The sequence below is a fragment of the Suricata suricatta genome, chromosome 11, assembly GCF_006229205.1.
Source record: "Suricata suricatta isolate VVHF042 chromosome 11, meerkat_22Aug2017_6uvM2_HiC, whole genome shotgun sequence".
In the NCBI taxonomy this organism is placed as follows: Eukaryota; Metazoa; Chordata; class Mammalia; order Carnivora; family Herpestidae; genus Suricata; species Suricata suricatta.
In genome coordinates this window covers 6098414-6110760 of record NC_043710.1, presented here as the reverse complement: position 1 = coordinate 6110760, position 12347 = coordinate 6098414, and the positions used below count along the sequence as shown (strand labels likewise).

The window sequence follows — 12347 nt, the reverse complement described above, 5'->3', positions numbered from 1 at the left end:
CTCATAGGTAAAATGTAGATGAGGAGTATGTTCCAATGAAACTATATTCCTGGACACTGAAATTTGAACATCATTTTCCCGTGTCACCAAATATCCTTCTGATGTTTCCCCAGCTATTAACAAATATAAAAACCATCCCATTGGCTGTAGGAAAACCAGCAGAGTGTTGCATGTGGCACACACGCCAGTTTGCAACGCCCCAACCCCCCCTCATGGTCTACAACACAATCAACCAAAATGTTCACTGTAGACATTGGCTGGTGATAATCTGAGATTATGCTTTTATCTCCTTTATTTTGGTTTGTTTTTTGGGGGGACGGTTTCCTCCCAGACATCTACATGGCTCATCCCTTCACCCCTCTAAAAAACTTTGCTCAAGTAATACACTTCCAGCCAAGCTTGCACTGACCACTCTATTTAAAACTGCAACATACTTATCCATCTCCTTTGGCTTTGCACTTTTTTTTTTGGCTTCCTCCGCAAAAGTCCATTTTTTTCATAGGCTAAATAATTAATTTGTTTTAATGCTTTTGTTTTTGTTTGAGAGAGAGAGAGAGAGAGAGAGAGAGAGAGCAAGCAGAGAAGGGGCAGAGAGACAGGGACAGAAGATCGGAAGCAGGCTCTGCGCTGACAACAGTGAGCTGGATGCAGGGCCTGAAAGTCTGATGTTTAGCTGACTGAGCCACCCAGGTGCCCAAATCCAAATAATTAAATTTTAAATGCTTTTATTATCTATACCTCTCTTTTTCCTCCCAATTCTCAAGACGCTAAGCTCTGTGAGGTCAGGTTTCTTTCACATATTCGGTAATGTATTACAGGCCCCTAGAGTAGTGCCTGACACGTGCTAGGGGGCTCACCAAGTAGCTGTTGAATGTATGAATGATTAATAGATATTTAAAGTTAGAAAACTAATATACAAAACAACATGCCTACAAATCTGAATCCCCATCCCTTAGGAAGTAAGTCCACAAACGGCCAGGCACTGAGGTCCCTTCGCAGTCCCTCCCATTTCTCCAGCCTCCCAATCCCCCAGACCCGCCCCCGGCGCCCAGAGGGCTGTGTCCCTGCCGGCGACGCCTCCTGCTGCCACTAGGAGTCGCTCGAGCCCGGGCGTCCTGGAAGAACAAACCTCGTCCCACGTGACCCGCGCCGTAACCACGTGATCGGCGTCGCACCCGGTGGGCGTCACGTGACGGACTCAGCTTTCCTCCAATCGTTGTGCGCCTTTCGGGGATTCCACCTAGGACCCAGGCCTTAATTTAAAACACCCCACTCTCCCGCCAGCCAAACGGGACGGCTGCCTGCTTCCAGCCGGATAGCGGTGTCTCTCAAAAGTCTCCTTCTAAAGCGGCTTCAGGAGGCGCGGGCCTACGGCGCGCTCAGTCCCGGAAGTGACGTCTCCCAGAGGGGCCGGAAGTGGCAGTGGAGGGAGGGAAGATGGCGGAGGTGGTGAGTCCGGTGCCCGGGGCGGGGCGGAGGGAGCCAGGGGAGGTGGGTAGAACCCGAGGCCCCCCAGTAGCCGACCCTGGCGCCGCGCTGTCTCCCCAGGGGGAGATAATCGAGGGCTGCCGCCTGCCCGTGCTTCGGCGGAACCAGGACAACGAAGATGAGTGGCGTGAGTGACGTCGGGGGGCGGGGCTAAGGAACCTGAGGGCGAGGGGCGGGAGGGAGTCAACCGAACACTCGGGAGGGGGTGGGGCCTCTATAATCCCGGGGCGGGTGGGGCGCAGATACCCAGGAGGGGCGTGGCTCTCAGCCGCTCCGAGATGGACAGGGCGGGGCTTGGGGAGGGGGCGGCACTTGGTGACTAAAAGGGGTTTGGGCGAAAGCTTCCAAGTGCTGGGGATCCGGCCTGGGGGTGGAGATCAGGTCTGAGGAGGGTGGATCCTCTTCGCCTGGCTCGTCTAAGGCTCCTGCCTGTGCTGTTCCCACAGCCCTGGCCGAGATCCTGAGCGTGAAGGACATCAGTGGCCGCAAGCTTTTCTACGTCCATTATATTGACTGTGAGTTCTGGGCTGGGGTGAGGTAGGGCTGCAGGGTGGGGTTGGGAGGCAGTCTCTGGCATTCCTTCCTGAGCCATTCCCACTGCTACAGTCAACAAACGCCTGGATGAATGGGTGACCCACGAGCGGCTGGACCTAAAGAAGATCCAGTTCCCCAAGAAAGAGGCCAAGACTCCCACCAAGAACGGACTTCCTGGGTCCCGGCCCGGCTCTCCAGAGAGAGAGGTGGTGAGTAGGTCCCGTGCTTCACCTTTTTATTTTATTTTCCTGCCTCCTACTTTTCTCATCTCTTGGCCTCAGGGGCTCCTGGATGGGCAGGAGTCCACAGCCTTCCACTCTGGCTTCCGCTTGCAAAGGATGGGGGCCAAATTGCAGATGTAGCTTCCAGAGTCCAGTAGCTATTCCTGTGTCCTTGAGAGGGCAGAGGGTGGGGTTTGATCACTCCACACTGAGGGGCCCCTACTCCCCTTCCCTATCCCACAACCAACCCCACCCCAGAGGAAGACCCTGGACCTATCTCTACAGCCGGCCTCCGCCCAGGCCAGCGGGAAGACCTTGCCAATCCCGGTCCAGATCACACTCCGCTTCAACCTGCCCAAGGAGCGGGAGGCCATTCCCGGTGGCGAGCCTGACCAGCCGCTCTCCTCCAGCTCCTGCCTGCAGCCCAACCACCGCTCAACGGTACCCTCAGCAATTCCAGGGACCTTGCTTTCCTCTTAGGTCCCACCTTCTCTACCTTCTGACCCACCTTTCTTGGTTTCTCTCTGCAGAAACGGAAGGTGGAGGTGGTTTCACCAGCAACTCCAGTGCCCAGCGAGACAGCCCCAGCCTCAGTTTTCCCTCAGGTAAGTTCCCCCCAACCTTCTTTTTTCTTCCTCTCTCCTCCCCTCTGGCAGTCCCTTTCAGGCTCAACTCAGCCACCTTTTCTCTTCTGCACTTGCACCCGCAGAATGGATCCGCCCGTAGAGCAGTTGCAGCTCAGCCAGGGCGGAAGCGAAAATCAAATTGCTTGGGCACTGACGAGGTATGTCTGGGGAAGAGGGAAGCTGGGTGCAAAGGAGGGGACGTAGGCAGGATGGAGAGTTCAGTGATTGGTTTGAACATACGTAAAGGTGGTAGGCACTGACCGATCCGGGTGGGGTGAGGAGCCAGGCACAGCCGGTCGAGATCAGTCATCGGGTGACCTTTTTCAAACTACAGTCGAAAGCTGTCTAGTTTCCGTTTCTTTTCCTGGAAAGTGGGGAATATGGTACCACCCACCCTGCAGGGTTGTTGTTAGGCTTGAACAAGGAAAGCAGTGGAAGGGTTATGTGCGCCGCCTCCTGTAACCTGGTGTTCCCCGCCGGCCCTGGGCAGGACTCCCAGGACAGCTCAGATGGGATCCCGTCGGCTCCACGCATGACTGGCAGCTTGGTGTCCGACCGGAGCCACGACGACATCGTTACCCGGATGAAGAACATCGAGTGCATCGAGCTGGGCCGGCACCGCCTGAAGCCGTGGTACTTCTCCCCGTACCCGCAGGAGCTGACCGCGCTGCCCGTCCTCTACCTCTGCGAGTTCTGCCTCAAGTACGGCCGGAGCCTGAAGTGTCTGCAGCGCCACCTGGTATGAGGGGACCCAGGAGGCTGCCTTCCTGCTGCCCCCCGCCTCGCCCCGCCTCTGATCCTCCTCTCTTCCTCAGACCAAGTGTGACCTGCGACACCCTCCGGGCAACGAGATTTACCGCAAGGGCACCATCTCTTTCTTTGAGATCGATGGACGGAAGAACAAGGTCTGTGGCTCAGGGGCAGTGGGCGGTCACCGGCGCTCGTGCAGGGAGAGGTTAAGTGAGCAGCTTCCTCCTGCTCAGTGGTCAGATTAATTCATCCCATTTTTGTGGAGTTCCTGCTGTGGGGCAGATGTGGGGAGGTGTAAAGAGGACCAGTAATTGGACAAAGTCTCTGAGCTCACAGTCTGGGGAAACCACAGATTTGCCAGCATCTGCTGAGATCCCAGGGATAAGTGTCGAAACAAAGGGTGGGGTTTTCAGGACCCAGAGGGCGTGGCCGGCAGAGCTTCACATAGGAAGGCATCTTTGGTCCTTGGCGCAAGGAAAAGGCGGGTAAGGGAACTGCAGGCAGCAGGGTCCTGAAGGGTAGTCCTGGATGGACAGGTGGTGTGAGGGCTCAAGACCATTTCGGCTGAAAGGCAGAGAGGATGAGGCAAGGTCGTTAGAAGAGGCAGAGCTCAGGTGAGATCAGTTGGGGGACAAGTAGGGGTCACTGCAGGTTTGGGGCTTCAAACCTGCCTTCCTCTGTGGCTGTGGGAAGGAAGGAGGGAGTAGTCTGGAGGAACCGTTAGGACCGTGAGGTCATTTCCGGGGCATAGGGGGCAGTGAGGGAGAAGCTGGCATCTGAACAGCAAGGGAGAGCCTGGCTTGGGTGCTGGGGAAGCTTGGGGGACAGACGCTGCCTCAGCCACCGTTCCTTGTGGTTAAGTGTGGATTTAGGCATCCAGGTGGCAGTGCCCAGCAGGTGGCTGAGAAGCCACATCTGGTATGTGGGAGAAGAATGTGTGGTAGAGGCAAAACAGCAAGATTAATCGTTTTGCTGGGCAACCCTGAAGGCTGTTCCCTTTTAGGTTCAGAGCGCCTAATTTCCATTGGGGGGGAGGGTCAGTCTCCAGTGGGTGTGACTGTGGGCCGGAGAGGCTTGTGGGTTTTGAGAGGGAGAGTCCTGGGACTGGCACCTGGGTGGAGGTGCCCTGATAAGCCACAGCGGAGTCTGCCTTCCTGGAGACACTGTGGTTTGTTGACAGCAGAGGACAGTGGAAGCCCCCAGGCGAGACTCAGGCGGAGGTGTGGGGACAGGAGTAAACCCTGCCAGCCCACCACCAAGGCAGGGGTCAGCACTGAGGAGTCGCTCTGCCTGAGCGGCAGGGACTGCCTGGCTGGTTGAATGGATCAGGCCCTGGGGAGGAGCCGGGTAAAGCAACTAAATAACCACATTTAACACAGGGTGCCCCGAATGCTGATGGGCCTTTTCCTTTGCAGAGTTATTCCCAGAACCTGTGTCTCTTGGCCAAGTGCTTCCTCGACCATAAGACGTTGTACTACGACACAGACCCCTTCCTGTTCTACGTCATGACGGAGTACGACTGTAAGGGCTTCCACATCGTGGGCTACTTCTCCAAGGTGAGCGCTCACCTGGATGGGTCACCTCTCAGCCTTGTCCGAGCCGTGTCCCCCTCCTCGCTCACCCACCCCTCCTTTCCAGGAGAAGGAGTCCACGGAAGACTACAACGTCGCCTGCATCCTGACCCTGCCTCCCTACCAGCGCCGGGGCTACGGCAAGCTGCTGATCGAGTTCAGTGAGTACCTGTGCCCTCGGCCAGGGGCTGGGGGTGGGGACCAGCAGGCCCAGTGCCAGTGCCCCCGATGTGGCTCCCTCCCAGATGTGCCAGGCTGTGCTGCCTGTCACCAGGGAGCTGGCCAGAAATACAGACGGGACTCTCCCAAGGTTCTCTCCATTCGCAGGGGACTGCCCTGCTCATTTTTTAGAGTCTCAGCCCCTCACTCTTCCTTGGCTAAGGTGTTGAGCACCACCCAACGTTCCCCAAATCTGACTCCTGTGCTCCTGCTGAGGGCCACGGGCAGAGGCCATGTGAGCCGCTGTGGCTCATCTGTGGGGTTCTGTGCCATCATACCCGTTCCTAGGCGAGGACCAGAGCTGCCGTTTCCCTAATCATTCCCTGAGCCTTGCACACTGGATGCTCAAAACGACGTTAACTCAGCAAATCCTCGTGTGGATTTGGCCTCTGCTTCTCGGATTCAGGCAGATCAGTCTCTTTAAAGTTCAGAAGGGACTCTGTCCCTCATCATACATGCGCTCTTCCCTGTTTCTCCAACCGCAAGGCCCCCTTCTGCTTCCCAGCATCGTATGTCCATTCCGCCTAACTCGCCACTCACTGAATCCTTGGGATAACCAACTCTGACCTGGGAGACACGACGGAGCATTAGCTGTTTGGTGAAGACAGAGGCTTGACTTAATCCAGGTCGTGGTCCAGGCGAAGAATTTTATTAGAATAATGCCAGGATAGTGGCGCATCCCCAGGATGCCCTTAGCCTGGTAGAGCAGGCAGAGATACTTAAAGAAAATGAATCTAAGCCTTGGAGCTCAGACCTCAGTGGAGACAGGGTATGAGCAAGGTCACCAAGATGTGCTGAGTTCTGCCCAGACAGGTGCACCAGAAGCTCCCATTCCAGGCAGTTCCTGAGGGCTGGTAGAAGTCCACTGGGCAGGGGCCGGGAGTTCCCTGCAGCGGGGGTGGGGAGTGTGGCCGCCAGTTGATCTGTCCGGACTCCACATGCACTGGTGGGCCCAGCGTAGCTGCGTAGGAACCTGGGTTTGCCCGTCCCCTTCCGTGCTGCTTTCTCTACAGCACCAGCCTCCGTCCCTCCCCCCACCAGGCTGCTGGTGGAAGTCACAGGATTAGACAAGAGGGCAAGACTGGCAGATAAAGATGGGGCAGAGTGGGGCGGAAAGAGCCATGGCCTGACATAGCGATGACTGAGGGCGAAGAAGGGCCTCTAGAGTAACGGAGACCCTCCCAGGCCCCGCGGGAGAGAATGAAGACTCTGTCAAGAGACCTGAAGCCACGTAGAGTTTTGCAGCACGTCCAGGGCTCACTGGGAAGGGTCTGCCAGGGCCCTGTAGCCAGCAGGTGGAGGAGGACGGAGTGGTCAGAGGGGGGAGAGACCCCGTTACCTGCTGAAGAATGATCTCCTGACCTGGAGAGTGCATTGGTGCCTCTTTCCCTCCCCTCTTTTTTTTTCACGTTTGATTTTGAGAGAGAGAGAGAGAGAGAGAGAGAACAAGCACTTGCACACGCTGGGGAGGGGCACAGAGAGGGAGGCAGGATCCAGAGCAGGCTCCGTGTTCACAGGAGTGCTCCATATGGGGCTCCAACTGGCATACCACCACGAGATCATGACCCAAGCCGAAGTCAGATGTTCAACCAACCAAGCCACCCAGTCGCCTCTCCTTGCTTCCTGTCACAACTAGCCAGGCCAGCCTGGTCCTGGAGCACTGCTGCCCCTCAGGCAGCAGTTAGAGGGACTGATCTGACCATAAATCTAAGGATCCTCAGGCCTAGATCAGCGGTGGGGATCTGGAATGATGAAAATAGAGACGCTTTCTTTCCATAAGCCATTTTCTCTGCATTCCCGCCCCCAGCCCTGCCTGTAAGCCCTCACTGGCCCCTGAGTGTATCTCCACAGCCATGGACTGTGGCTGCTCCTCCACAGCAGAGGTGAAGAGTGCTGCTCGTTAGTTCTTTACGAGGAAACAGACACAGCAGACAGTCGCCATATACCAGGTCACAGAACGACCGTATGGCAGGGCCAAGATGGGACCCAGCCAGTCTTATTTCCATAACCCACGCTCTGAAACACTGGTTGCACGCAGCTGTGATGGCTTACCCACCCCTTCCTGCTCTGCTGCTGTAGGCTATGAACTCTCCAAAGTGGAAGGGAAAACAGGGACCCCTGAGAAGCCCCTCTCAGATCTTGGCCTCCTATCCTACCGGAGCTACTGGTCCCAGACCATCCTGGAGATCCTGATGGGGCTGAAGTCAGAGAGTGGGGAGAGGCCGCAGATCACCATCAAGTGAGCCTGGCCCTACCTACCCCTGGGGGTGCATGGCATGACTTGTCCTCGCTCCTGGGGCTCCTGGGGGGCTTGGGGCAGAGACGAAGGTCCCCAGAGGACCTGATCGTTGCCCTCCCACAGCGAGATCAGTGAAATCACCAGCATCAAGAAGGAGGATGTCATCTCTACTCTACAGTACCTCAACCTCATCAATTACTACAAGGTAGGGCGGGCAGGGGGAGACAGGTGTGTGCAGGGCTGCAGAGTGCATGCCCACACGGGCTGACCGGCCCCATCTCCCACTCAGGGCCAGTACATCCTCACACTGTCGGAAGACATCGTTGATGGGCACGAACGAGCTATGCTCAAGCGTCTCCTTCGGATCGACTCCAAGTGTCTGCACTTCACTCCCAAGGACTGGAGCAAGAGGGGCAAGTGGTGACCAGGCACTGTCCACAGCAGTGGCGACGAGACAGAAGCGGGGCCGACAGCACGTCTCACCCCTCCCAGGGCCCCCAAGAGGCACACCAAGGGAGGTGGGGCTGAGGACAGCTCCATAAGGAGAGGGCGGGCCTCGTAGGGCCTGGGCCGGCTGGGGCCCAGCACCAAGGCGAGCTCAGGGCTCAGGTCAATTCCAACGTCAGCTGGCTGCAGGTCTAGGCCTGCTATGAACGAGGGACCGGAGGGAGCCAGGCAGCTGTGTACAGTGACATGGCGTGGGGGGAGGGGGACACACTCTGTACAGAGGACTAGCGGCTGTAAAATTTTCTTTTGTAAAGTAGGAGTTGGGGGTGGGTGGGTACTGGCTGCAAAATTCTGGCCTCTCTTGCCCTCACTGCCCTTGGCAATAAATTGTTTCTATAGGCCACAGCCATGAAAGTTTCTTGTGGGAAAGAAAGAGCAGTGCCAGCTTAGGGGCTCCAAGGAGCCCACAAACTCACAGGTGCTGTGAAGAGCTCGTTTATTTGGGGTGATGGAATCAGTGGCTCCAAAGTGAAGAGCTGGTTTACCCGGGTGAAGGGACCGGCAGCTTTCAATTGCAGGTTCCGGGCCTCAGTCCTCAGGCACCTGTGTGTGAATCTGCAACAGGAGTCACCTCTACTATTGGGTTTTTGACAGTGACTGGATGGCCCCCTTGCCCTGGGAGGGGCCCAGCTACTCAGGACAGCCCCTTCCAGGCAGCTCAGAGGTGAGGTGGAGAAGCCGCAAGGCCCCTGATCGGTCTCCATCTGCCCCACTGTGCACCCCAGCCGGGAAGCCCCAAATCCACTCAGGGGCAAGAGTCTGGATGACCCAGGGACTAACCTTGGAGTCCGAGAGGAACGGAAGGGGCCTGTAAAAGTGAGGGCTCATCCGTCTACTCACCGCTGCAGCGAGGCTGGGCCAGGCCAGGGCCCCACGCACTTTGGCATCCGGACCGGGGATGGTCTCCAGGCCCCACAGCGTGAAGCGACTGAAACTAGCGGTGGCTCCAATAAAGCGGTCCTGGGGAAGGAACTCGGCTAAACGTTGGGGCCACCGCTCCCGCCCGCACCCCCCTCCAGCCCTACCGCCACCGCGCTCACAAAGTCCCGCTCCAGCGCCTCGCGGGGTTCCACCAGCTCCTGCTGCTCAGGCTCGTCATTCGACGAACCCTCTCCCTTTTCCTCCATCACGTATCCCACGAGGCCAGGCGGCACCGCCACCTCCTCGCCGCAGAGTTTGCGGCCCCGAAATGATACTTCCAGTCCTGTAAGGAGGCAGACGCAGGGCCTCGGAGGGGGCCAGATTCGGGCCGTGCGGGGCAGCCCCCCTGGGGCCCTCCCGCCATCTCCGGTGGACCACGATCCCCAGGAGCCCTTGCGCCACTCCTGGCCAAGGAGAGAGGGGCGCGGACGCGGGGTCTGCTGGGAGCTGTAGTCCCGCCATGAGTGCTCACCATCGGGACCCTGGCGGATGGCGGGGGTGAAAAAGCGCTCCACGGGGGCGGGCCGGTTAACCAGGACCTCGCAGGGCAGAAGGTGCAACGTGGCGGGAGGTGCATCGCGCAGCGTGCCGGGGCGCAAGTGGATTCGGCATTTCTCGACGGGCGTCTCATCGCTGCTCTCCATCCTCCGCCGCGGTTTGCAGCTCGTTGGCTAAGGCCAAAGCTGGCGCGTAAAGCACGCGGTGCCTATCGGGAGTCCGGAGACGATCTGCGCGGAGCCTCCTGGAAGTCGTAGTCCTTCCTTGAGGCTCCTCTGTGAGCACCCTCTGTGTTCAAGTTCCAGCCTTTTTTTTTTTTTCTTGAAAATGTTTTTCAGTGGTACGTTATTGTTGCAAAAAATTAAAACTATTTCGAAGAGTATTCTTTTTATGTTATTGGTAAGAAGAGCTGTTTGTTTTACTGGAGGCATCAGCCCTTTTTCAAATATGTTGAAGATATTTTATCTGGGTGTGTGGTTTGTTTTACCAACTGTGACTTTTTTGGTAGATTTATCCACCTTTTCTTGCTATATCTTTTTTGTTTTCGCAATAATATTTCTTTTTTTAGTTTCTTAACTCTTCTGTAATGTTTATTTGTTCAGATGCCCAACTTTGATATGTTTTGTCAAGTAATTTCATAACACAAGCATATACAAAGCTGGTAATTGAGGTTAGAACTGCAGTTAATTTATAGATTTGAGAAAGTGAAACACACCTCCAGACACCCAGGTGCTGGCAATAGTGTTCTGTTAAACATGAACAATTTCACAGAACATCAACATTAGAGAAAGGTATTTTGTGACATGAGGCATCAAGACAAAAACAAGATCACTCTATAATCATGTGAACACCAACAAAGATAGGAACATCGCCCAAACCACCAAAACAATGAAACATCCTTCCATCTTGGGTAATGTAAGTGACCTTTACCAAGTAGTTTTAGCCTTTGTCTAGGTAAGATTTGTTAACATAGCCCATCCTCGAAATACTCCTACTTCCTAAGAACATCCAATACAAAGAAAAACTCTTACTTTCTTCTTTTTTTTTTTAATGTTTTTTATTTATTTTTGAGAGACAGAGAGACGGCACGAGCAGGGGAGGGTCAGAGAGAAAGGGAGATAGAGAATCTGAAGCAGCCTCCAGGCTCTGTGCTAGCTGTCAGCACAGAGCCCCACGTGGAGCTCGAATCCACAAAACGTGAGATCATGACGTGAGCGGAAGCCAGATGCTTAACTGACTGAGCCACCCAGGCGCCCCAAACTCTCACTTTCTTAAACCATATCCCAAATCACCGAGCTTGAGCCCAAATCCTGTAAATCCTTCCTAAACACCATTTTACTGAGATGTCCAATAGCGCAGCACGAGTAATAAACCCATTTGTTCAACTATAAATGTGCTCCTCGTGTTTGGCCCGAAGTTATTGGTAAATTAGAGTGTCTTTCTTTAGTTTTCTATCGAGAATAAGATACATAATATCATTTATTCATGTCTCCTTTTACATCTATCTGTGCAATTATGAAGTTTTCTTTATATATAACTCTTATTACATATTTTTAAAAGTTTGTTTATTTATTTATTTATTTATTTATTTGGAGAGAGAGCACAAGCAGATGAGGGGCAGAGAGGAGAAACAGAATCCCAAGCCAGCTCTATGTGATCAGTGCAGAACCCCATGTGGGGCTTGAACTCACAAACCATGAGATCATGATCTGAGCAGAGAGCAAGAGTTGGATGCTCAACCAACTATGCCAACCAGGCACCCCAGTTATCACATATTTTATTATTAGATAGTTTTTATTTGTTTCTGATATTAAGTAGATTTTTCATTTTATTTTTTATTATTTTAAATATATATTTTTAAATTATTTATTTTGAGGGAAGAGAGAGAGTGCCAGCAGGGGAGAGGCAGGGAAAGAAGGAGAGAGAGAATCCCAAGCAGGCTCCATCCACACTGTCAGCACGGAGCCCAGTGCGGGGCTTGAACCTACGAATCCAGAGATTGGGACCTGAAACGAAACTAAGAGTTGGACCCTCCACTGACTGAGCCACCCAGGTGCCCCTAAGATTTTATTGATTATTTTATTTTACTTTACTTAATTTTTTAAATATTTATTTATTTTTGAGAGAGAGAGAGACAGAGCGAGAGTGGGAGAGGGGCAGAGAGAGAGAGGGAGGCACAGAATCCAAAGCAGGCTCCAGGCTCTTGTCAGCTGTCAGCCTGATGCGGTGCTTAAACCCACAAACCGTAAGACCATGACCTAAGCCAAAGTCAGCCACTCAACCAACTTTTTATTTTTAAAATGGAAAATATTATTTTAAATTTTAATTTAAATATTTTCCTTATTATCTTAAAAATGGAAATAAAAGGAAAGTATCAAGCAATCTTTTTGTCTTTCTTATACTCACTCTACCAATGAGAACCAGATAGTTCATGAGGGGGAGTGGTCTGGATAGAAGTATTCTAAATTTTTTTTTAATGTTTTATTTATTTTTAATACAGAGAGAGACAGAGCATGAGAGGGGGAGGGGCAGAGAGAGAAGGAGACACAGAACCGGAAGCAGGCTCCAGGCTCTGAGCTAGCTGTCTGCACAGAGCCTGACACGGGGCTCGAACCCACAAACGTGAGATCTGACCTGAGCCGAAGCCGGAGGCTTAACCGACTGAGCCACCCAGGCGCCCCATGTATAGAAGTATTCTAGACAGCAAAAGAAGAATGTTGGACTTAGAATATCAGCTTTGTAACCTCTAATGAATGAAAGGATTAGGCCGGTA

At 53.9% G+C, this 12347-nt stretch overlaps 2 protein-coding genes across 8 annotated transcripts; one reads left to right on the top strand and one right to left on the bottom strand.

The window, feature by feature from the left end:
- Window positions 1–1239: 1239 nt before the first annotated feature.
- Window positions 1240–8500, top strand: KAT5 (lysine acetyltransferase 5). Of its 7 annotated transcripts, XM_029956623.1 has the most exons (14): window positions 1409–1449; window positions 1549–1615; window positions 1935–2003; window positions 2095–2231; window positions 2529–2684; window positions 2774–2848; window positions 2953–3027; window positions 3360–3608; window positions 3685–3774; window positions 5035–5175; window positions 5258–5351; window positions 7489–7648; window positions 7772–7853; window positions 7938–8162. In XM_029956623.1, exons 1-14 carry the CDS (start codon window positions 1438–1440, stop codon window positions 8070–8072), a joined length of 1542 nt encoding a protein of 513 aa, XP_029812483.1. In that variant the 5' UTR covers window positions 1409–1437; the 3' UTR covers window positions 8073–8162. The 7 variants fall into 7 exon arrangements, with proteins under 7 accessions (XP_029812487.1, XP_029812488.1, XP_029812484.1 ...); XM_029956624.1 differs by lacking the exon at window positions 7489–7648 and having other exon boundaries at window positions 1408–1449; window positions 7938–8500; XM_029956626.1 differs by lacking the exon at window positions 2529–2684 and having other exon boundaries at window positions 1410–1449.
- Window positions 8501–8541: 41 nt separating this feature from the next.
- On the bottom strand, window positions 8542–9780 carry RNASEH2C (ribonuclease H2 subunit C). Its single transcript, XM_029956629.1, has 4 exons — window positions 9549–9780; window positions 9196–9359; window positions 8996–9115; window positions 8542–8710 (listed from the first exon to the last, which is right to left on the bottom strand). The coding sequence occupies exons 1-4, from the start codon at window positions 9718–9720 to the stop codon at window positions 8684–8686; spliced, it is 483 nt and encodes a 160-aa protein (XP_029812489.1). The 5' UTR covers window positions 9721–9780; the 3' UTR covers window positions 8542–8683.
- Window positions 9781–12347: the final 2567 nt, after the last annotated feature.